The sequence below is a fragment of the Paroedura picta genome, chromosome 11 (assembly GCF_049243985.1).
Source record: "Paroedura picta isolate Pp20150507F chromosome 11, Ppicta_v3.0, whole genome shotgun sequence".
NCBI classification, from domain to species: domain Eukaryota; kingdom Metazoa; phylum Chordata; class Lepidosauria; order Squamata; family Gekkonidae; genus Paroedura; species Paroedura picta.
The window spans coordinates 31050201-31075110 of record NC_135379.1 but is presented as its reverse complement, the minus strand read 5'-3'; the positions used below and the strand labels follow the sequence as shown (position 1 = coordinate 31075110).

The 24910-nt window shown below is 41.8% G+C and overlaps 1 protein-coding gene across 1 annotated transcript in view; it reads right to left on the bottom strand.

Annotated features, from left to right (window-relative positions):
* CHN2 (chimerin 2) overlaps positions 1–18272 on the bottom strand; it is a 127812-nt gene extending 109540 nt beyond the window's left edge. The window contains exon 1 of the mRNA XM_077304199.1: positions 17582–18272. Coding sequence (XP_077160314.1) covers positions 17582–17630 — 49 coding nt within the window. The 5' untranslated portion in view covers positions 17631–18272. The remainder of the gene's footprint in view (positions 1–17581) is intronic.
* Positions 18273–24910: the final 6638 nt, after the last annotated feature.

Sequence of the window (24910 nt, the reverse complement as noted above, 5' to 3'; positions counted from 1 at the left end):
CATTTGCAATGTTGCAAGTTCCTTGTGATCAGGTGTTATTTGGGATTTCTTCTGTCTGCTGGGAAAGCATATAATTACTGACTTAGCTATAATGGCATCAATCTTGAGTCTCAGGATTAAGCTGCCCACACACATCAATAAAAATACAAAAGAATCCTAGCATTAAAAAATTAAATGAATAGCACAGAAGAAAACAACACAGTCATAGCAATGTCATCATAAACAATAATGCAATTCAGGAGTCCTGAATTTGGGGGGACAGGACAAAAAAGGTGTACAGCTGGATCCCCTCCAAAATCATAATGTTGCCCCAAAATTTATTTATTTGATTTCTATACCACCCTTCCATATGGCTCAGGGCGGTTTACATACATCATAGAGGGATACATGAAACGAATCAACATACAACACAGTCAAATACAACAATAACAACCCAACAGTGGTTCTAAACAACACAACTTCAGTGATCCCAACAACAACAATATAACAAGAACAGAGACTTAGCTAAAACCCCTAGAGAGGCCAGACTGGTTCAGGCGATGGAGGGGATGTATGAGGGGGAGATGCTCTTCCAGTTTCAGTTGCTGAAGATCTACACACTTTGTTTTCTGTTCTGTGGTGAAATGAGCCAACATAAATTTTAACTAGTGTGTGAAGCATGGCAAAACATGTCACTGATATCCAACAATACGCATGAAAATATTACATATAGTATCATCATCCATCTTAATACAGACTTGATAGCTGAATGACAATCAGTTGAGCGATGAAATGGTGCAAGCCACAAACAAGATATAGGCTTCTACATGCTTGAGAAAGGATGCCTCAGATATGCCAAAACTTATTAAAATATAAGAAACGGTCCATTCATGTCCACACACTCCTGTCAGGTGAGATTATGGTTCACATTGCCTTCACATGCACAGAATAATGATGCAAGCTGAGTGTCAGTTAAAGGAAACAAGACAACAGAGAGAAAAGGAGAAACTAGCCTAATATTTTGGCCAGAAGAGAAGAATTTTCCAATGATTTATTCCTATCACAATTTCTCCCAAAGACTCAATTTTTCTGCCTTTCTTGGTAGATGCTGTGCAATATGCTAGTTAGTCAGCCAAAACAAAGAAAAAATAGTTATTGAACTAGTCCTGGACAAGACATGCCACAATGTTTTAGAACTGAGCACCTGATATATGTTGTCAAGTGTCTACTCAGTAAGAGGAAAGCATGTCAATTATGACCAAAATCACATATCCCTTGGAAGAAGGTTGAAATTCAATTGTTAATCCACTGGCCAGTGTGCTTCTCAGATGATTAAGAAACAGGATTTTCACTGCCTTTTACTGCACAGCAGTAGCATGGCTAAGGAGTGCTTTAAGGGGAAAGTGTTCTGCTACATGCTAATGTGAGTTGAATCTGTTGAAAGAGACCCGGGCACAGAAAAGCAAGTATTTATAAACCTTTATGAACCAGCCAACTAGTTTTTGGAACACAATCAGCCTTTTTCTCTGGCATAAGTACAATAGATCTGAGGCACACCCAGTACCTGATTTTCTCATGGCTATATAATGAATGAGATTTTGAAAGACACAAAGAAGTAAACTACTGTACAAACTTCAGGTTCTTAATATACAAAATAGATGCCAGGCCCAGAGAAGTATAAGTTAACCCTTAGCTATTTCACTTTTGCAAAACTTTGTCCCCCTCCAGGATTCCAGATGTGTGTCTGCCATGTTGAAACCACTTTAGGGGCAGAGAGGGAATCAAGCCTATTGTGTTTTGATGTAAAAAACTCAGGTTTAAATGTTTGCTCATCACTGAAGCTCACCAAGTACCTTTGGCCTAGCTACTGTTTCCCACCCCCAGGAGTCACACCTGGCTTTGACCGGGGCCAGGGCCTTTTCGGTCCTGGCCCCTACCTGGTGGAATGAGCTCCTGCATGAGGTGTGGGCCCTGATGAGACTCTGAGTTTCGCAGGGCCTGCAAAACAGAGCTCTTCCTGTCTATTTGATAGAGAATCAATGTGTATATAGAGGGGGGGAAAGCTACCTTGTAAATACCATTTCATAGAATCACAGAATTACATCCCTATGACTTCAGGTATTCTGCTATGGCACTCTGTGCAAACACGAATCCCACCGCTACTTTGCACAAATGCCAAAACTTGGGTAAGATGCACAAATAGAAATATCTGTACAAGCTCCAAAGGACAGAAATAAGTTTTAAAATTGCATTCAAGGGTTGTCAACTTATACTAACAACACAATTCATTTTGCACATTAAAGGGGTTGTAATGAACAAGCTAAAAAGGAAAGCAGTCTTTTGCCCTTAACATTTTCTTTGTACTTAAAGAGCCAAGTACTCACAAAGATCTGACAGTACTAGGGCAAAAGGTCTTGGCATTAACGCAACCTCCTGCGACAAAAAAAATGACAACATTTCAAAAACATGACCTCTATCTCCTTTACATCACCCACACTCAGCTGCTACAGAAAACTAACACCATTTGATGTTATTGCCTTGCAAGCAAATCTCCTCAGGAAAGAAAATTTAGAACTTTGTATATGCTGATGTACAAACTGTGCTGCTAAAATAACATTATCACTTTTCTTTTCAGCATTTTATCTTTTATTATTCTGACATTAATGTGAGTTGTACTTTCTATTTGTCAGGCTATTTCTCTGTTTGTTTATTTATGTATTTGTTTATTAATGAATTAGATTTTTAATGCACCACTCTCCTGAGACAAGTGTCAGGTTACAGTATATAAAATCCCATAAAGCATCATTAAACCCCAATTTCATAAAACAGGACTAAAGATAAGGCTGGCGGTATAATCCCCCCCTCCCCTACCAACCATCCACTGCAGGGTGGGATACACTAGATGTTGACCCTGAGGAGGGGCCCGGTTGTTCCTAGCCCTGACCTCAATCAAAGACCTGGCAGAAAAGCTCTGTTTTGCAGGCCCTGTGGAACTTTGGTAGCTCTGACAGGGCCTACAGCTCTCCTGGGAACTCATTCCACCAGGTCAGAGCCAGGCCCTGAGTCGAGGCCAGGCATGCTTCCTTGGGGCCAGGGATCTCCAGCAGATTAGCACTCACAGTGCGAAGAGCCCTGCGGGGGGCATAAGGAGACAAGCAGTCCCTCAGACAGGTAGGGCCCAAGCCGTGGATGGCCTTTAAGGTCAACACCAAAACCTTGTAGCTTGATTTGTAGAATTAAAAACATATGTATTATTAAAGAAATCCAGTTCAGCTGTTTTGTGGATCTCAGCCACTTCACTTTGATATGTTTTATAAGTGTTTCTTGTTAACTTAATGTCATGAGCAAACAAGACTTTAGGAAGACATATCACCAATCAAAATGGTATATCCTTCCAGTCTACTCAGTATGGACTATTCTCTTGACAGAAAGGTTTCTCCTACTGGAAAACGTTTTCTTATACTTGTGGAAAGGCACCATTGCTTAGCTGAGTGGAACAGTAAAACACAACTCAATATTACTAAAGGCTACACAGACAAGTGTTCTAATGTAAACACCAAGGTATAAGCCTATGGTTACCAACCTCCAGGTCTAAAGATCCTCTGGAATTACAACTGATCTCCAGATTAAACAGATAGCTTATCTAAAGTGATTTTAACACTGGTAAAGCGGGACACCATTGACCGGGGGGGGGGGGGGTCTTGATTAAAAATTTGGTCTATATGGAGCAACAAAAAGTTTCATAGAACACAACAATTAGTATTAATATATATTTTTTTAAATTTCAACATAAGTACAATTTGCCAGGTATCCCCAGATGTCCCTCCAAAAGTGGGACAATCTAGTCATCTTAAGCTTTTCTATTATTCAATTATTAAAAGCATTTATTCCACTTCTGGAGAAAATGGTTGCTTTGGGAGGTGGTCTACGTGGCATTATACCCTACTCAGGCTCCACTCTCAAATCAACAGGTATTTCTGATACCAAAGTTGGCAACCTTACATAAACCAGATAGATAAATGAAGGTGTAGAATTTAGCTAGAAACCCAACTGTCTGTACAACTAGAAGTCACTATCCGACTTTGATAGTGAAAATACAAAGCATAGCTATTTAAAAGCAAGAAGCAGAGTTTGTAATGAGATTATATAAATGTGTAATATTAAAAAAACAACTGTTAGAACTTTGTATTAGAGAACTGTAAAATTGGCTTGCAGAAGTCAAAACGGATAATATCATTCAGTGTTTATTGAATAGGATGCAACATTTACAACATAATTGTTTTCTGATTTATTTCTAAATATTTTAAGCTGAATTCTCTGCCAAAAACAGCTCATAAGAAGTCCAAACCATAATTCCTTAGACATACAAATAACCCTAAAAACACTGAATAAACAAAGACAGAATAGTTGATGCGGAAGTTGCCACTGCTGATCTATAAAGTACTCACACCCCATATCACAAATCACCTGTTGTTCACCCTACTAAATGAGCTTAGAACTTGAGAGCAATCCCCTCTGGGCTTTTCCTCACACCACCCAAACATAGAAGGTGTATGATTTCCTCAGCTCCAAGGGCTCCAAAGTGACTTCTGACTTCTTGGAACCCCTCCTCAAAGGCCATGCCTGTGGTTCAGTCATCAGGTCTTTGGTTTGTGACAGCTGCTGAGTATGGCCAGGCAATTCAGGTGACACGGGAATCCTAATTCTGTATCCATTTAGGGGGAAAATGATTTGCTCCCTTCTTCCACTCAGGTCACCCTATCACTGAAGACAAGCACCTGGCTTCCTTTCCATTTCATAATACCTGTCAGCTTGCCCTTGGGCCTGAAATCTGTGACTACTGCTAGCTATGATTCTAAAAGAAGCAACATACTCACAGTGCACCATCTGCCAAAGCTGAGAAAAAATAACAGGTACTCTAAGAACACCAGATTGCAGCTAAAGTCTAAACACAAACCGCTTTACCTCAGATAAGTAACCTAGTTCTTTGACTAGAAATGTCACATACTTGTTCTGTACAGCTGTGTTAAGCATGACGGGGCTGTACAAACTTTCACTTCAGCAGAAACAGGAGGAATCGCTGCAAGGAAAGCAGCTTGTTTAAAAACAAAAAGATATAGCATGTAAACATCCCTAGCCATAAATGCTCCTGATCATATCAATTCAATTCCTATTCCTATTCAGGACTGCAGAAAGAAATATAAGACACATTCAGAAAAATGCGAATCCTGCCAGCTAGAGGAACTCAAGAATGTTGCCAAAATGACATCCACAAATGAGTAGTACAATTATGGCTTTCCATTCACATTATTTATAATACAGTTTATACTGATACAGCATTCAAATACTGTTTTCACCTGAACAACAATCATGAACTTCCCCCAGTCATAAACTTCCCCCCATTTTGACTGCAATCTGGGCGGAGGGAGGGTGTTATAATGATATTTCTATGTGAGGTTTTAATACTGTGTAAACCACTATGAGCTGGCTGAACCAGGAATGGCAGTCAATAGACAAATAAATAAATAAACAGCATTTCCCATGTGGTGGTAGGTTTTCCTGGTTGTATACCAAGATGGGCACCTTCTTACCCTTGTTTCCCAAGCAGCAAGACAAATGGGGGTATGCTGTGAACTCAGCAATATCAGTTCTGGTCCCACTTTTGTGATGTTCTAGGAATTTCTCTAATCTCTATGTCTCTTGCCACAGAGGTGTGGAGCAATGCTTACAGTATTATTCAAATGGTGGAATAACATCCAGGAAGTGATGTCACCATGTCAGCAATGTTTTTCCTTATATACTTCACCCCAAAAAGCTCCCAGGGATTGCCAGAACAGGGCTGGCAACTCTAAGCAGTGGGTATTCACAAGTCACCCACAAAGTAACTATATATATATAGTTCACAACATGGATCAGTGCTACTGCATAGACTATCTGCAACATATACTTCTGCAACAGTTTATTGATATAATAAATGCTGCCCATATCAAGCAAAAATGATACTTGTATGGAACCATTGCTACATGGAAGTACTGCTACTAAAAGTTACTAATAGTTCCAATGACATATAAAGCAGTTCTTAGACATTATTAGTTCTTATTCAAACTATTCAAATCCAATTTTCTAGAAAAACTGACAAATACTTCCATAAAATGGCATATCTGAAAATCCTTTACCATGTGCATCAGACCAGGCATTTGTCATGCTACACAATCGTTGAAGTAGTTAATGCTGGTGATACCTTAAACACCAGCCTTGGATCCTGGATACTATTTGTTCATACATACGAATAACTATCTCTAATTTACACCCATCATTAAACATCAGGAACAGGAACAGAAAATGTGATTCATAGCAACTAATCTTATGCATTATAGAGGACACCGTGCATAACTTGCCATAGGCATTGTTGCGAATACATACACCTAAAGTGAAGTATGTAGAAGATTTATACGTGTTAATACAAAACTTTTTACATTTCACCAACAAAAAGCTTTACTATAAATTATTAATCTTCACTATAATCCTACTGGACATATAATTCTGTTGGTTGCTATTTTCAGGATGAAACAAAGAAGCAACCATTTCCTTCACAGCTTCACTTTGCATTTTAAAAAGGATTAGACATTCATGAAGAAGTCCAACAATGGCTATCAGCCATGGTGCCTAAAGGGTCAGTGGTAGCAAAGCTCTGAATGCTAGCTAGGAGGCAACACCAGAGAGAAGCTTTAGCCTCTGTGCCTTGTTTGTTGGTCTTCCAGGTAAATGGTTGGCTACCGTGTGAAAACAGGGTGTTGATGGACCACTTGTCTAAACCAACAGGGCTCTTCTCATGTTCTTGAGATAGGAATGCCCACTAGACCACCAAGCCCAAATTCATGGTTCAGTAATCAGAATCACACTTCTGGGCCACATATCTTTCTTGCACATTTTGATTCCCTGCCTGATCCTCTGGTTCATAACCAATTACAGTATGCTATTAACATTAAGATCAACAAACAAGTGTAAGTGCTTGCCTTCTAAACCAAAATTGAATCTCCCCTTCTATCATAGATACAAATTCTTCATTACAGGAATGGTTCAGTGCCCAAGTGACCCAAGCAACAGCTTTGGGTGTCAAACTGGTGGGAGGCATAGTGTGAAAAGAGGTGACAGGTGTGGCTTGCACCAGATGTTATCTCCAACCTGATCTCTGCTATTGTCACCTGAGCGTAAACTAGATGTAATAGTCACTGCATCCTTGGAGCTGGCAAAGGCAACATGAGAAGTGTTAATTTCTACACACACATACACACCTGAAACTACTGCCATACTCTGAAGTAGACCCCTGTAACCTGTCTTGGAATCCACATGGATGGCAGGTAAGGAAGCATCTACTTATCCCCTCTCCTGACATCAACACCAGGATATAAGACTTGGAGCCTGGTGAAGCATTACAAGAGAAGGGCATTTGAGATGGCAAAATGCACTGATCTGTAAGAACTAGAACTTCCTAATGGAAGGGAAATGGGGGAGATGAAGAAGCAACCAGGTGGCACGGTGCTGATCACTAGCCATTACACAAGAAGCAGGTCAAAGAATCTGTGTTACCACCCTGAATATGACTGTGCATAACACTGTAGTTGTGGAGGGGCTGGGGCTTATTCATTCACCGAACCTGCATTAGATTCACAAACATACATATATAAATTCAAGTGGGTAGCTGTGTTGGTCTGAAGTAGCACAACAAAATCAGAGTCCAATAGCACCTTTAAGACCAACAAAGATTTATTCAAGGTATGAGCTATCATTCAAGGTGTGAGCTATCAAGTACATGTATGCACTTGATAGCTCATGCCTTGAATAAATCTTTGTGGGTCTTAAAGGTGCTACTGGACTTTGATTTTGTTATTCACATATAAAGCTAGCCGCATTACAAATATTATACTTAAAACCACAGCTGACTTCCTAAAAATATCCTTCATGGGGCTAAAGTGCAAAGTTCTTCAGAAAAGAAAATAGATAGTACAATAGCACTGTTATTGTTAAATAATAATCTTCCACAGCCTTTCTTCATTTCAATAGAATATACCAAGTATTTTAAACCTGAGTAATTTAAATGGAAAGCCTGAAACATGTGGTTAATTCTCCCACAAAAATCAAAGAACAAACACAATCCTAAGCAGTTACACCCTTCTAGGTCCATTGATGCCAGTGGGATTAAAGGTATGTTGCTTAAGATGACATTGAAAATATCTTAATTTTTGCTACTGTAATCATTTTATAAGAAAATAACTTCCACGTTTTTTAAAGTGCTTAATCCAAAATTAAGTTATATTATCATCATAGCTACCTAAAACTAGGAGAAAAAAAAACCCAAGGACTGCTCTTTAATAAAACTATTGTGCCACAAGAAAGCCTGGCTAATGATTTCCAGGAAGAAAACCCCAACAAAGATAGTTGTGTGGCACTGAGCCATCAGTATTGTTCCTCGAGTATGCTGGAAGGCTTCCATAGGGATAATACAAAATTCATTAAGCCATCACTTAGAATGCAAGCTTTTCTAGAGGACTTCTCAGTCCAATGTCTTCTATCCGTACCGGGGGAAACAGGAAGGACTCCAAATTTTACTCTCTGGCTCCCAGTGATTTGAAAGCGAAAACTATCCAGTCTCACACGCAAGAGCAATGGCAAAATAAATAATGGAGTGCTTCCACACACTCACATGTCTCAGCTGCTGAATTCTCTACCAGGCTTTGGGAGGTTGTTTGGAATACATCTGTAGGCTGCGTAGGCTCAGACTAAGCCTACTTTCCTTGAGCCCCAGTTTGGCTTGTAAGTACAAGGAAAACTAATATAAACGAAATGCAAGAGTGGCTTCTGGGAGGCATTTGTCTATATCTGCTGCATTTTAATCCCAATTCTCCTTCAAGAAGATAAGGGTGGTATCCATGGGTCTCCCCTCCTCCTCTAGAAGAGGAATACAATGAAAAAGCAATGATCACCCTTTATAGCTCAGTAGGGATTGGAACCTGGGTCTTCCCAAGACCTTGTTCAACACTCAAGCCTCTATAACCACCTGAAACAGAGTTGTGGCAGTACATTTCAGAATGGGATGACAGGCACTAATCAAGCCCACTGCTTCCTCCCAAAGTCTTAACAAATAAGGTTGCCAAACTCCAGGTAGAGTCTGAAGATCTCCCAGAATTAGAATTCATCTCCAGGTGGCAGAGTTCAGTTCCTCTGGAGAAAAGAGCTGCTTCGGAAGTATATTCTACTGAAGTCCCACCCTTTCCTGAACCCCACCATCCAAATCTCCAAGTATTTCCCAACCCAGAGTTGGCAACTCTACTAACAAGCAAGGTAAGCTCAAATGCTGATACAAGCACCTCTGGAATTTGCCTTGCAGCCAGGCAGCAGGGGGAGGGGTCTAAGAGGCACCTCCAATACTGAATTCAAGGCTGGATTCTGGAGATTTTGGGTGGAGCAATCACTTGGCAATGAAACAGTCAGGTAGTTGTAAGTTCCTGCATTATGCAGGAGATTGGACTAGAAGACCCTGGAGATCTTTCAAACTCTATGATTGTCCTGCCATTAGGTGGGAAAAGATAAGCCTCAGTGGTGTTGCCAGCATTTCATGAGTTGGTTGACTCATCCTGGCCCTCATCATCATGTGACATCCCCAAAAGCTGCTTGGGTTGCTTAGGTCAGACTCTCGCAATCAGGATTTCATGAAACCTTGGAAGGGTATCCTGATTGGGTGGGAGTTAATGTTTATATTTTTAAAAAATAACTGTTAAACATTTTATGGATGATACGATCATATAAGGTCATGTTGACCTCCCTCCCTCTCAAAATGGCCAATGGTGGGCCTGGACGGGGTGAGAAGGGGAGGGGTTCCAGGTGGATGTGTATACAGATATACTTCCCAACCATATTCTGCACAATTGTGCCACTTTGGGAGTTTCTTGATAGCCTGAATAAGGTTTCATGGGTTTCTCAACACCAAAAAAGATTCGAAAGACTGGCTTAAGGTGATGAACCAGCCCAAGAAGGGGCAGGTGGGTTGCCTTGTAATAAAAGTCATCCAATCAAAATTTGAGATCTGCACTCAACTACCATAGATACCCTTGAGCTGGATCCCCAGGAGGCAAGTGCATGTGTGTCGAATATGTGGTGAGTACTCTCCCATTGTGGAATCTTTCCTGCAAAGATGTATACTCATATATGTACCCTTTGGTTAAGTGTCCAGCTTGGATCTGTTTTCATGGATTTGCCTTCTAATACAGCCATCTGAAAGCTAATTCCTTAATGCTGTCAAAGCTTCTTAGAAATAAAGACTATGGAAATGCTATGTCTTGACATTGTTAAATTAATCTTAATTAAATTAATTCCAGTTAAACTGCATTGTTTGTTTAGCAGGCAAATTAAACTGTTTAAACAGAAGTGCCAGATCATTTCATAGTCTCACACTATGCCTGATGAAGTCAGTAGTACATCATTTTAAAATATATGTACATGTCTGGGAAAAAAATCTAGCATTAAAATTCCTTTGGTGGTTTTTAATGCAGAAAATGCATGAATAATTATTTTACAAGTCTCCTCTTTTACAGAAACCACATTGCACTATAGATATTGATGTACATATATTGATGTACATAAATAGTAATAGCAATATGTATACAACTCTAGGGAAATTATCAAAACATTTGACCAGTGTTTCACCTAGTTCCATTTTCCCAAATAAAGAAGCATTCTAATATATAACCACCGGGGTTTGGCACCTACTGGAGGAGAATACAGAAGAGTCTGGAGAAAAAGTAACTATCCAATTAAAATTTTGTTGAAGAAGTACATTTAATTGCCAGAAACTTACAATTCCTACTTATTATATAAACTCAGTAGACTGTTGTTTCCTATACTTCCATTTCCACTGCCTGGTTACTGTAAGTAATCAAAATGATGCATTACCAATTCAAAGACTCTGCATCAATGCTTGGTCATCATCAATCACAATGCTAAATCCAAGGAGTTGAGTACTGCAACTCATACTGGCATCAGATAATTTCTGCTTGCCCACTCTTGAATAACAGCCACTCTGACCTCAAGTATCCTGGGGCACAAGCTCTAAGGCTCTACCAGCATAATCTTTACATACTTGGGAACCACAAACTCTTCATAGCATACAAGAAGAAATAGGGTAGGAAAAAGCCACTACAGAACATGGGACACTCCAGAATCACCCAGCCTGTTACAGATCCTCAGCTTTAATGTCATTGCAATATAAAAATGTATTGTAACAGAGAGATTACTGCTAGAAGTATAATTTAACTTCCTGGCAGAGTAACATGTCAAGTTGATGTTTTGGTGAGCATTGGAGTCTCCGGGTCAAAACTAAGAATTCCCGAGCCATGATTCTGTGCTCATGTCTACAGGCACTTATTCTCAGATGTCAACAGGCAAGAAAAAAGCACTGTCCCAAGGCGGATTTATCTAAGACTACTTTGTCATTTAGATCCATTCACCAGGCATAACAGACCTTTCTGGATCTGGGGCCAACTGAGGTCCAAGCGTATGATAGGAAGTCATATGACTGAAAGAGTTATGGTCTGCCAGGACAACAGCAGCAGAACAAGAGACACGAAACACACGCCAAGTACCAGGATGTATACTGTAATAAGGAATAAGCCAAGGGCAGAACGGTGAAGGAATCCTGTCCACCACTGAATGACTAGGAGAGCAATCCTAAACCTTTCTTAGGTCTATACAAGAGAGAGTAAAAGAACCAGGTAACCTGCATAGTTCTCCTAATGACCATCTCACCATGAACACATCTCATCTCAACATGACCAACTGCAGGGAGGAGACATGATACTCTTGCCGTCTATATAGCAGGTATCTTCCAAATAAAGCTTCCTGTATGAGAGTTTGTGATGCAGCCAAAAACATTTCATGTGAAATTTAAGCTATCATGTTGTATAACTGGATTACCTGAAGAAATATATCTGATAGCTGGGGGCAAAGTTGATTAGAGACATAATTGTTTATTAGTCTTTAAGTACGTTGGGAGCACTAGACACTCCAAAGGAACAATGCTATTGTAGTAACTATTTCCCATATGCCACCCACATATGCTTGTACCAATCTGTTATACTGTACTTCAACAAAATTCAATAGTGCAGCTGTACATATCTTCACTACCAGCCTATATTTTTACTTGACTTGAGGCTGCACAAAATGGTGCTATATGCTGACACAGCTAGAATAACATAAGTGCCTGGCAAAAAATAAAATTAAAAAGAGAGAGCAGAAAAATCAAGCTCTGCCTATAAGCCACAAAAAGTCCCAGCAAATTTGTCACTAAAGGTATCAGTCACCAGAAATATGCTTATGCACATCCCTTGTTGACTGTAACCTGAACCTTTTACTCTCATGGAGGTGGTTTTGAGGCTATTTACAATGGCTAATTAAAAAAACCCCACTGTGTAGTAAATGTTACCTACTTCTGACCTTGAAACCACCAAACAAGCATGTGTAGAGCCACATCAACTTCCCACATGACATAGCTGAGCTGACCTGGATCTAGAGCAAAGATCCAAGGCAACAGCAAAGATACTAACAACTGCGGGGCCTATGGGCAACAAGGAGCCCAGGATGTGTCCCCACACTGCAATTCACATTCACTCACATAAGCCATCATGTCTCGGCGCTATGGCTCATAGGATATGGCAACAAATCAAACTGCTTTTCCTATCACTACCAGAGCAAAAAATCCTAACCCAAACCACATCAAGCAGTACACAATTTTTCACCTGACTGCTCTGATTATTCATCTTCACCATGCAGGGTAGCTATAAATACATCAAGTGGAAGACAAGATAATTTCATGCCTTTTGGAATGACAAAAGGAGAAAGACTCAAAATTATAACTGGTATATAAATGACAAGACTGGAAAGATATCAGCTCCTTCCTTCCCTGAACTGTTTGCAGTCTCTCAACATTACTTTCTTATGACCAGGTTCTTTAAGGGACATCAATTCAGAATTGCAATTTCTGGTGCCACTAGAATGTCATCGTTGTTTAAAATAATAAATTAAATGGAATACCGTTTTCAAAAAGTAAGTGCTAAACTCTTAAGTATGATGGAACCCATCAGTGCTGGACTGGCATCCTGTGCCCAACAACCCATGGCATCCCTCATCAGTCTAGGCTCACACCAAGCAAGATTCCATGTTCCCTTATCAGCCACAGCAAAAGTTTGGCCGGACTCCATTTGCTTTCAGCATGACCAAAGCCACTGGCCCGATGTGACAGCTGCAACACTCAACGTGTTCTGCATTCCTTTCTCCCCCACTCCACTGTATTGCTCATCAAGTGGCCGGCAGAGTCCGTTTTGCCTTCGCTAAAGTTACCTGATCTCTCACTAGCCATTCCCCACTTCACACATGTCTTCTGACATGCATTTCAGGGAACAAAACTGATGCAGCAGTAGGTAACTTTTGTATGCTTTCCAAACAATGATGTAATTAAACTTATAGACTCAAGTACATCCTTGCAATTTGCCACTAGCCTACCTGCCAGAGCATATCCTAGATAAACATCCAAATGGCCAATTACCCTGCCACTTTGGACCCTGGCCGACACAAGGTATTGAACTAACAAACTGAGGAATGCCAGGTAGATATTTTGCCTGTGCACCACCTTCAAAGTAGGAAACCCCATGGAAATCAGCTACCTCTTTACACCAACAGGTCAGCAGATAAGACCTCCAAGTCAAATTTGCTTGCAAGAATAAGAAATGTTAATTATGGGGTTGCTCCCATTCTGTTTGTAAACTACAACTTGCTTCCACATCTGCATGGCCCACCCTAACTTCAATGGCAATTACCACTATGTGGGAAAAGCTATGCGTGCAGCCTTCATAGAACTCTGCTGGGTTAAGTCAAGAAAAGGTGTGCAGTTTTAAAAGCACTTCTGCTGAAATTCCAAGTTCTTCACGCTCAGAGACTGATCCTAGTTCATGTTTCTTCACCATGAATCAGCACAAAAGCTATTGTGCAGAAGAATCTGATGGCTGCTGCCGCCCAATCAGCAATAACCGATCAGAATCACAGACTTCTGATTTTCTCTTCTCACGGAGGAATATGGTGAATGAAAAACTCCACAGATACCATTTTGGGTTTCCTGAAACTGTCCAGCAAATCTGGCTTTACTCCTACCACACTAAAATCACGCCTAATTGCTCCAAACAGAAAAGAAACCATAAAATGACTTTACATTGGTACACTACGGATTCTTAACTCTCTCCATTCTGAATACCAAAATTCAGCAAAGCAGCAATAAGAGGCAGAGATGTGTGTGGTGTGTGTACACTGGTCATCCTGCATTGGTCTGCCAAAATACCAATATTTTCCTTCTGTAAGTTGTGGATCATCTTATGATGGAAAGTCAAATGAATAGAAATAATTATATATCATTTGCACAACATCTTCTCTATATGTTAATGATTAAATATGCTGTGGCTGTACATTTAAACAGTTGAACTGTGTGGTTAGATGCCATCAGAAGGAGCACAAAAAGTTGCTGAGTTGAGAATGAAACCACAAACAGCCAAAATGTGGCTGCATTAAGTCAGAAGCAGCGGACCCTCTGAAAGTGGAAACTTCACTGCACAGGAGGAACACTAGCATTTAACTGAAAAATAATACCAAATACATCAAAATAAGTGCAGTCTTTTCTTGGACCAGTTTCTGATTGAGTCAGGGATATACAAATAATTACCATTTGAAGCTCCAAAATGAGGAAACCAAATAAATATGAAACAATATCCAGATCAAGATACTGATATATAAAAACAAAAGAACACAAATATTACCCATTTGTGAATGTTTTAAAATACATTTCCAATATTATTTCTCATTTCTTATTTTTAAATGGTTTGTGACCTTATTGAATCGGAAACTTGGACACTCAGATGTTGGACACGAACCTTTGAGAATGTTGTACAGTGGCATCAATAGGAGGAATTTTTCTGTAATGTCACACGAAGATTATTTTTACCATAAAAAAATACATCAGACTGCTGATTCCTCTTTCCTCATCCTGCCCACCATATTTCACATTGACTATTATCTCCCAAATCTACTGCCATTGTAAGATATTGAATTCATCAAGTCTTCCATATCTAATATCCCTTAATTTTTCCATGCTAGGTAAAGGTATCCCCTGTGCAAGCACCGAGTCATGTCTGACCCTTGGGGTGACACCATCTAGCATTTTCATTGCAGACTCAATACGGGGTGGTTTCCCCAGTCATTACCGTTTACCCCCCCAGCAAGCTGGGTACTCATTTTACCGACCTTGGAAGGATGGAAGGCTGAGTCAACTGTGAGCTGGCTGCTGGGATTGAACTACCAGCCTCATGGGCAGAGCTTTCAGACTGCATGTCTGCTGCCTTACCACTCTGCGCCACAAGAGGCTCATATTTTCCATGCTAAATCTCAAAAGGAGTCACATATCGTTCTAACTCCACCGAATGCTTAAAATGGTACTTGCATGCTCCAGTCCGTAGGATTAATTGCCAGGATCAAAAGTAACAAGATTGGGAGATGCAACTGTACCTGATGCGTGGCCATTGACATGATTGTTTCGTGGATGTGTATTCTACAACAAAAATCTACTGGAAGGGAGGGTAAAATGTATATTACATGGGAGGAATGCTTTAATGACTGTCCATCAATGCCACATTTAGGTTTGTGAGAACCACACAGAAAGTATGGATCTGATTCTGAAAGGATAAAAAATGAATTTCAGATTTTAAAGTCTTGTCCTCCAGCACAAGATTTTAAGTTGGACCCAACCAGTTTTTCCACTGGTGAAAACAGGATAACAGGATCAGTTTTTTCTTTATCCCTCCCAAAAGCCTCTGCTGTTGATCATGACACCAACATGGACAAAAGCCATGTGGGACCCAAGGCTGAGACCAAGCACAAAAGTTCCCTGTATCCAAATTATATATCTTGCAACCTGCACCATTTGGACGCCTTGTCTACGTCTCTAAACCACAACTTTCCATTCTGTATATGACAAGTGAACTTCAGCATCCCAGAGTCTGCATTTTGGATTCGCCATTGGAATCCTAGTTTCTGCTTATTCCATGTTACCCATTTCACAGCTTCCTGCTCACAACAAAGCAAAGAAATATATTTCCTTAAGATGCCCAATTTTTTTTTACAGAGGGTGTTCCAGTAATGACTTCCTACATTTTCAGTTTGCCCCCCTCCCAAGTTCTCATGCTAATCCTTATTTTAAAGTAAATGAAACAAATACCAGTTTGCATTTATACCCTGGCTGCCTATTAGCACTAATCTTTACACTTGTAAATAGAATAGCATCATGTCTAATTTTATAAACTTAAAACTGTCACAAACTGCACAAGTGACAAAGTTCTGATAGAAGAACAGAACCCTTACAATAAACATCTTCTGACTAAGTTTGTCTTAGGAAAAAAATACCGGTTAATCTTTGTTCACCTTTGAGAAAAGGTTTGCAAGGTCTTTGCAATCAAGGAAACCGTGGTGTTGTTCATGTTATTCAGAAGTCATAGCAAAAAAAAAAAAACCCTAAACAAAACAAAACCTATATGAGGTAGGCATTCAGTGCAATCTCAAGAACACTTTCAGTGGGGCTGAAAGAAGTCCCACTGAATAGACATGATTGCAATTCTGAATAGACTGGAGTTAGGATTGCTCTCATTGTCTGCAGGAAGTGCTGTTTCTGGCAAAGATTACTACTAATTGTCAAAGGCAATATAGTCAAGGCATTGCCACAACACAGCTGTGAGGCTGACTCTGCTCCACAAGCAAAGTCGCATCTCTTTTTCACACACACACAGAGTTAGAAAAGGTGATATTGGGTCTCGCAGACGTTGCACTCCTTGCTGCACAGGGTTTGGCAACTGCACAGGTGTAATCGCACTTGGAACAAACGGCTCAGCCAAGCGCAGATATTTTTAGAGACTTTAGGTGCCCAGAAATAAAGAGGAGCCACTGAGATGTAGCAAGTAATACACCCAATCTGCAAAGGGTTGGAATGTCTCAGTGACATTTTGCCATGCCTTCCCTGACAGAAATCAAATATCCCTCCAAAGATTTGGATTTAGGAACTTCTTGCCTAGTGAGGGTCCGATCATTAATGGAGAAAAAGGGCACTAGCCTGAGGATGCAAGGTTTCTTTTCTCTTCCCTCTCCGCCCCCCCCCCCAGGCATTTGGCTTGCTTTTAACCTCATCTGTCCTACACATCATCCCACTTGCTCTTTCTCCTCCACCTTCCTCCTCGACCTGCCAAGTGAATGCAAGCATCCTGCACCAAGGTTAAAATCCCACTTGTGTGTACCCGCCATTAACCACAGGAGATAGAGGGCTACCTGGCAGATCAACCCACGAGGAACGAGCAAAGTCAAAATGCCAGAAAAATAAGGTGCCCAGAACAAGGAGAGAGGCGCAGCAAAGTTCCGCCCTTCTAAGTCCCCTGAGAGGATGCAACTCTGCTCAGGATGGCCCCGCGAGGATCCCACCAAGGGAAGGAGGAGCGATGCGTCCAAGGGAGAAATGTCAACTTACCCGACGACACGGAAGAACCGGACAGGCTGGAGCTGCTGGACGTGGCCATCCTCCTTCCGCCGGGTCCCTCAGTGACTAGCCCAGGTGCTGCTGCTGCTGCTGTCCGACTGCCGCCCGCGCCCCATGGCAAAGTGCGCGAGCCGCGCTGAGCGAAGAAGCAGCAGCAGCACCACCACCAGCCGCTGCTGCTGCCGCTGCCGCCCGGGCTCCGCTGGCTGGCGAACCAAAGGACGCGCTCCTGCGGCCGGCTTGCTGGCGCCCCGTGCAGCCTTCGCGGGGGACAGAAGGCGCTCTGGCTGTCCAGGGCAGGAGTCCGCGCTGCTTCCAGTGCCGCTCACTGGCAGCTGAAGAAGGGAGGCGCCCGGAGGGAGGGAGGCGAGGCGAGTGGAGCCGCCGCCCCCGGCTCTCCGCTCCCTTCACCGCCTTCGCGGCTCAGGCTTGACAAGCGCGCGACGCCGGCCCCACCTCCTCCTCCTCCTCCTCCTCAGCCCCCCTCATGCACACAAAGGAAGGCGAGCAGAGGGAGAGCGGCAGCACCACTACTCAGCCGGCGGCCCTCGGTTGGGAAGGCGCCTGGCCCGAGCCTGCCTCGGTGCGGCCGCGGCTCAGGCTCCGGCTGGCTGGCACCGCCAGCGCCGCTCCTTCCATGTGCCACGCCGGGTCGCGCCGCCTCCCGCGGGCGGAAGGGGAGGGGAGGCCGGTCAGGGCCGGCGAGGGAGCCCGGGGAGGCGTTTCCCGCGCGGGGGGCGGGAGGCTGCCTGGCAGGCAGGCAGACGTTCGCCGGGCGTTTCCCCCTCGTTCGTAGCGCCCCCTCGCCGTAGCCGCTGTGGGGACCACAGGTGGCGGAAAGCTTGGGGATGGCGGGAAGGGGACAGGTGGGTAAGGAGGGGCGGGATGGGTCGCGCGAGGTATTCCAGGTGCTTTGATGATACGTGGAACGGGCGCAGAACCGAGGGTGACTGTGCCAGGAGGAAACCTTGAGCTTGCGAGGAAGCAGAAGATGCCGCCCTTCCCTCGCCCCCCCCCCCCCCCCCGGTGTTCTGCTGCTGGACAAAGCAAACTTTTTGGCGAGGGATTGTTAGCAAAGGAATCTGACTGCTAGAGCTAGGAGGCACGAAGGCCAGTGCCTGGAGTGGAGAAACAGGCAGAGGGGAACTTGATCTCCCTGCTTGAGAGAGCATACCCAGAGCATCTGATGGGCTATAGTTCCTGCAGAGACAAAAATAAGCAGGAATCTCTCAGCAACCTGAAGATTAATCTCTTTGGGGGTTAGAGGTGCTAAATATTTCCTTATTATTTTGTTCTGCAGAAGACAAACACAACTTATTTTTCTGGAGTTATTGCAGTCAAGTGCTTCAAACAATGCACCTCTGTCTCACAGAACAGGATGCATCAGGATGAAGCAATAAATGTTTAAAATGTTAGGACTGTTCCGCACCTGATAAATATAGTGAATGCTTACCTTATAAATATAGCAAAATGCTTACCTTAGGAAGATGCCATCATTTTGGCATTTTGCACTATGTCGCCAACCTCCCTGATCCATCCAGCAAATCTCAAGTAAAATCCGCCTTTTTAAAGCGGTAGTTGGGAAATCGCGTAAAGTGGGTTCCCCAATCTATGTAGCGTGAGCAACCAGCAAGCCGCACTGTAAACAAATGTATGGAGGCGAAGAAGTGCTATCTCCGCCTCCCTTTTTGCCACAGGGATGGGGTTTTGTTTTGTTTTTTTAGAGCAAACTGCCTGGAGCAATGAATATGCGTTCAATCGTGCAGGCAAAGCCAAAAAAGAATTTTCCCCCAAAGTTGTCACACAAAGCATGCCTCTCTAACCCCCCCCCCCCCAAAATCAGGAGCAAGATTCATTTTTTTTAAAGATTCCAGACTTGTGATTCCACAAGGGGTGCCATTATTTTTAAAAAGCACTATGCATCTATGATTAGGTGCATGGGTATTTCAATTGAGAAGTTTTACTTTAAAAACGTAGTGGGCATTGCGGGCCCTTTAAAACATTACGAAAGGGGATTGGCTGCCTGGCTTAATTGACAGGCAGAAGAGAGTTGCGTGTAAAGCATGTTGCTCTCTTCTGCCATTTCAAGCAGCAATTGCGGAGTGTAAGAAGCTCAAGAAGGCGGCAGATGAAGACCAGAGAGCCAGAAGGTGATGAATGGCATGAGGTGCAATAATTTTTAGCGCTACGCCATTTCACTGGTGTAACACTATTTTTTCAGTGTGCGGAAATGCCCTTAGTTTCTGTTGGGATTAGATTTTTAAAGGATTAGATATATGCAAGGATAGGCCTAACAGTAAATACTAATTACTAAGTTGAAGTTCCATTATGCACCCAATATACCTTTGAATGGCAATTGCCAGCAACTGGGAAAGATTTAACTTTTTGTGCCTCTGCTTGTGGGCCGTTTAGGGCATGTGGTTGGCTATTGTGGAAGAGATGACCCTTTATCTAATCTAGCATGGCTGTTTTGCTTTTTATCTTCTCTTTATGTGGACTCTGCCCCCTTCCCTCTGTCTAATGCAGTTTAGGAGTATGTGGGTGATTAACATAAAAAGTATTCTCTCTCTTTCTCCCACATTCTCCAGCTTTACCAGTCTGGTTGACAAAATGCTTGTCTTGTTCTGATTACTGTTAAAGTTACAATTTGAAAGTCACATTTGCACATAGCCCTAAAACATATATAAATCAGTAGTGCCTAAATGTGTGAGTGTTTTCTCAGAGACACCATACAGAACTCCCATAACTTCTGTTTCAGGATGATACAGATTATTTATAGAAATTCAGCAATGAAAAGTTTCACCTCCCAGCTACTGAAGGCACAGAAATCCTGATAGAAAAAATGTCAACACTGTGATCTGAAAGCAAAGGGAATGCTGATAGAGAATAGAAATAATTTCATACCAACACTGGAAACTGGAGGCTGCAAACTGGCCTGTCTCACTTTCAGCTGTGAAAACTATTCCCAGAGATAATATTTATATATGTAGGCATAGTGTGATACATAATCTTGTAATTGAGAAAGAATTAGCAATAGTATTGAGCAAGGTTAAGCAGTTGTGTCTTTTTTCATGTTCAAATGCATACATTAGACAGTAATTAAATCTTTCCAAACTCACTCTCATAAAACAGAAGTTTTTATTTGTTGAACTTGCACAGGAAATCAAATATAAAGCAAGATATCAAAGCACTTGCATGTGTTTAAACTATTATCCATGGCCACACTAGCATCTCACACAGATCAGAAGGATTTGCTTGAATCAGTAGCTGAAGTCAAACTTTGGAACCTTTTCTTGAAGACACAGTTGTTTTCTAGTATATTTATGAGGCTGGAAAGTTCTCTCTCCCTTCTTTCTCTCTCTCTCTCTCTCTGAGTACAAACAGAGTGTCCTTTTCACTGTTTCATTAGAAGCAACCTTGGCAAACATTCCAAGAAAAGAGTAAACCCTAGAAGCAGAAGAGATTTGACCACTTACTGTTGACAGCCCTCCCTAATAGCTGAATACTGGTGAGAAAAAATGTAGCCTAATTTGCTGGCAAACAGTATGCCAATAATCCCTCTAGTGGTTGCTCAATAGATCATGCAATAGTTATCACAACTCTTCAATCTGACTAGAGTTCTGCAGGCAAACTGAAACCCTTTAATTTATTAAACATTTTCTAGGTGTTTCTAGTGCCACACTCTAGTTTCTAGTCCCACAATCCTTCCAGAATCAATTTGTTGCAAATTATGTGTTTCCACATCATCTGCAACAATCTGATGCTCAGAATTTTTTTTTTGGGGGGGGAGGGGATTTGTCACAGCATCTTACTTGAAAGGTTGGTACTTGGCAGATTATGAAGCCCACACAACAGGACCAGGTACAATTCATGGCTGAGGGCTTTGCAAACCTGATGGACCTTCCAAATTTGCAGGCAAAAAGAAACTGTAAGGGGAAAAAGAACAAAGTGGTTATAACAGTTACAATGCACAAAGAGATTCCTACCTGGAGATTCAATGAAACCAAAGGAAATAACAGCGAGGTGGGCAGAAGGCAGAGGAAGCAGTGGCCAGGAGGAGAGAGAAGGCAGCAGCAACCTGGAAGAAGGCAGAAGAAAACCGAATCACAAAGGAGAAGGAGAGGAAATGGTGCCTATCAGTAAGAAATGGAAGAAAATGTTAGGAGGATGTGTGGGATTTAGTCTATATAACTCATCTTTTTCCAGTGGCTATCTCAGTACATGTACAAAAAAAATGGTGAAATACCCATATAGTTATCTGGCATGTTTCAAGGTGTTGTTTATTTGGAACTAGTCTCCTGCTTTTGAGGGATCTAAGCTATAACACATGTTTGGGGTGCATTTTATCCTTCCCATCCTTCAAAGAAACCAGGGTGGCATGCATCATTCTTGCCTCTTCCATTTTACTCTCACAACAATCCTGCATGGTTGGTTAGACTGGGCATGATGCCGCCAAAGCCACCACTGAGATCTGAATCTGGGTCTCCCATATCCCTACACGAACCAGCACACAACATCCTAGTTTTATAACCATTTGCAATAATAGAATTAAGAGGTCATATTTGACATTCCTCTGTTTTAGAATGATACGTTTCTTAAACATAGGAACCAAAGGAGGAAAGTTGGGAGCTGGCCAACTGGGCAGAAAATACGTTGTGGGCAGTTAGTTCCCAAAAAATCAATAAAAACAATTTATCCGATTGATGAGAAGGGCATTTCTACTTCTCTTTCCTCTTTGAAACTAATAGATTAGTTAAGTCACAAAATGAAAAATAACTTTAAAAAAGAAATGTCATATTTTCATAGGGTACAAAATTTAACACACCAAAAAAGAAGGCATCCATTGATTTGTGTGTCTGCCTAGCTGTGCCCTGGGGTCAACTAATCCCTTCTTTTTAAAGCCCACGTGCCAAAAAGCTCTGGATACACACAGAGCAGGGTAATTTAAAAGCTGTAAAATAGTTAAGGGTTTGTTATAGTATATACCTGCAGCTTGCAGATATTTCTGCCAACAGTATCTAAAATTAAATTAACACTGTTCTAGGATTGTCTGATAAATTAAAAGAACTGCTCCACAGATGCAGGAAAATAATAACATCTATATTTGGTATAAAATATTCAGCATACAGCAAACTTAATGTAAACAAAGGCTAAGTATAAAAAGCAAACTAAAATCCTGTCGTACAGTATATCTAGTACTTGTTTGCTGGTAACACTTTATGGCACAAGCAAATAAGGATAATCGGCAATGTGACATTTTGCTGTTAACATTTTGAAAACGCCTGAAGGGCTTTTCCACTTGATCAATCAATACATACCACCATTAAAAAAAAACCCTTCTTTTTTAAATGCCAGTAGCATGATATCCTATACAAACACAACATGTATGGCAATAGACATGCCTTTAATAAACAAAGCAAACACCAGTCTATATGAGTTTCCAGGTCAGAAAAAGTATATAGCATCTAAAGTAGTTTAAAATAAAGGTTTTACTAGAAACAGAAGAAGTAAACGTCTTGCCTATGATGGGAGAAGAACAGGGATGTGCAGTAAGATTTTTCCTAGTCCAAAGCAAATGCTCTGAATCTGAACAGAATTATTTGCCACATTCAGGAGTGGATAGAAACTCTCCTGTCTGACAGCTATTCTTATCCTTCACTGCGTGGTTTAATTTACCCAGGAGGTAGGAGAGGTAGTGATGAGAGAGAATGAATTAGCTTGACAGTGAGGTCATCCAACCTTAACAGTTTGCCTATATCCCTATAAAACAAGATCATCTTTGTAGGTTGTTGTTTTCTGTGGTATTTTCACTCTCCACCAATTAGTGCTCCAAGTCAGTGATTGGGTGAAACTTTGCTTATTCATAAGCACAGCTTCTGGTTTTCATTTGCAATGTTTTACTTTGAGATCATTGCCTGCTAGGTAGAGGGAAAGGCTTCTTGTGCACATTTGCGAGCAAGCATCAAGTGTAGGGGATGGTTCATTACCCAAGATGGGCAGATCGTGGACTGGGGAAACAGAGGAACAAGTTAGTTGCTGTACAATTAGCAGCCATCCCATAAGCCCTATAAAGAGCAGAGGCAAAGGCTTTGCCTTCATATTCTGACAAGCAGGCAAGTGTGCGGAAAAAGATGACCATACTGTCAGGAGCTGCTGGGATTTCAACTGGCCTGCTTTGGAACTCTGCTGCCCCATGTGGCATATAACAGAGTTGCAGGGGCTATTAAGCAGGCTCCATCCATGCTCCCAGTCCATTGTTTCCTTGCAATGCAAAGCATTATAACATTCCCAAGGAGGCCTGGGGACTCTTTCCTTGTTAACTGTGGGTCCTGGAATGAATTCTGACATGGGCTGCTGCCTGCTGAAAACAGTCTACCTGCCCGCAAAATTGGGCAGACGCAAATTATCCATTTACCTTAAAGGGAAATTTCCTGGTAGGCTGCTGCCCCTGAGAGCTGCTGCGGACTGCTGTGGAAATCAGAGCCAAGCCCAGCAGTGCCACAGGGACCATTTTGATCAGACTCTTCAGTGGCCATGATGATTGCCTGGCTGTAAAGACTGAGTCAGCCCTGCCACACCTTATGCTACTTTACTGTGCTTTGTGGTAGGAGAAGAAGAAGTGTTGGTTCTCATATGCCGCTTTTCTCTACCCGAAGGAGTCTCAAAGCAGCTTACAATCTACTTCCATTTCGTCTCCCAACAACAGACACCCTGTGAGGTAGGTGGGGCTGAGAGAACCCTGATATTACTGCCCAGTCAGAACAGATTTATCATGGCCCTGAGGAGCCCACGGTCACCCAGGTGGCTGCATGTGGAGGAGTGGGGAATCTAATTGGCTCACTAGATTAGAAGCCGCTACTCTTAACCACTTCACCAAGCTGGCTCAAGGTTACTCAAATGCCAATTCATATCTTCCTTTGTCCAGTATCATTGCTGACAAACTAGGGACTTTTTCTTTGATCTTTTTGACATTTTTCGTGAAGGATCCATTGGACCAGAGCCGCAATCCCTAAAATTTCATCCTAGTTGGGACGATATCACACCTAGCAATATTTCTACTGAAACAAACAGAAAAGATTATGAAGATTTGTCCCCTAATACAGTTAGCTTTAACTTAAAAGTTTAAAGATGATAAAAGCACAAAAGCAAAAAAACCACCACAACCCTACCTATATAGTTTTTGTAGTTACTTATGAAGACTAGAAATGCTTTTTAATCTTTTTTGTCAATGGAAGCTAATTGTTATGAGATAGTCTCCTTTGTTCTTGAATGAGACCTTGGAGATACCCCTTCCCAGCTGAAGAGGGGGGCAGATTTCTG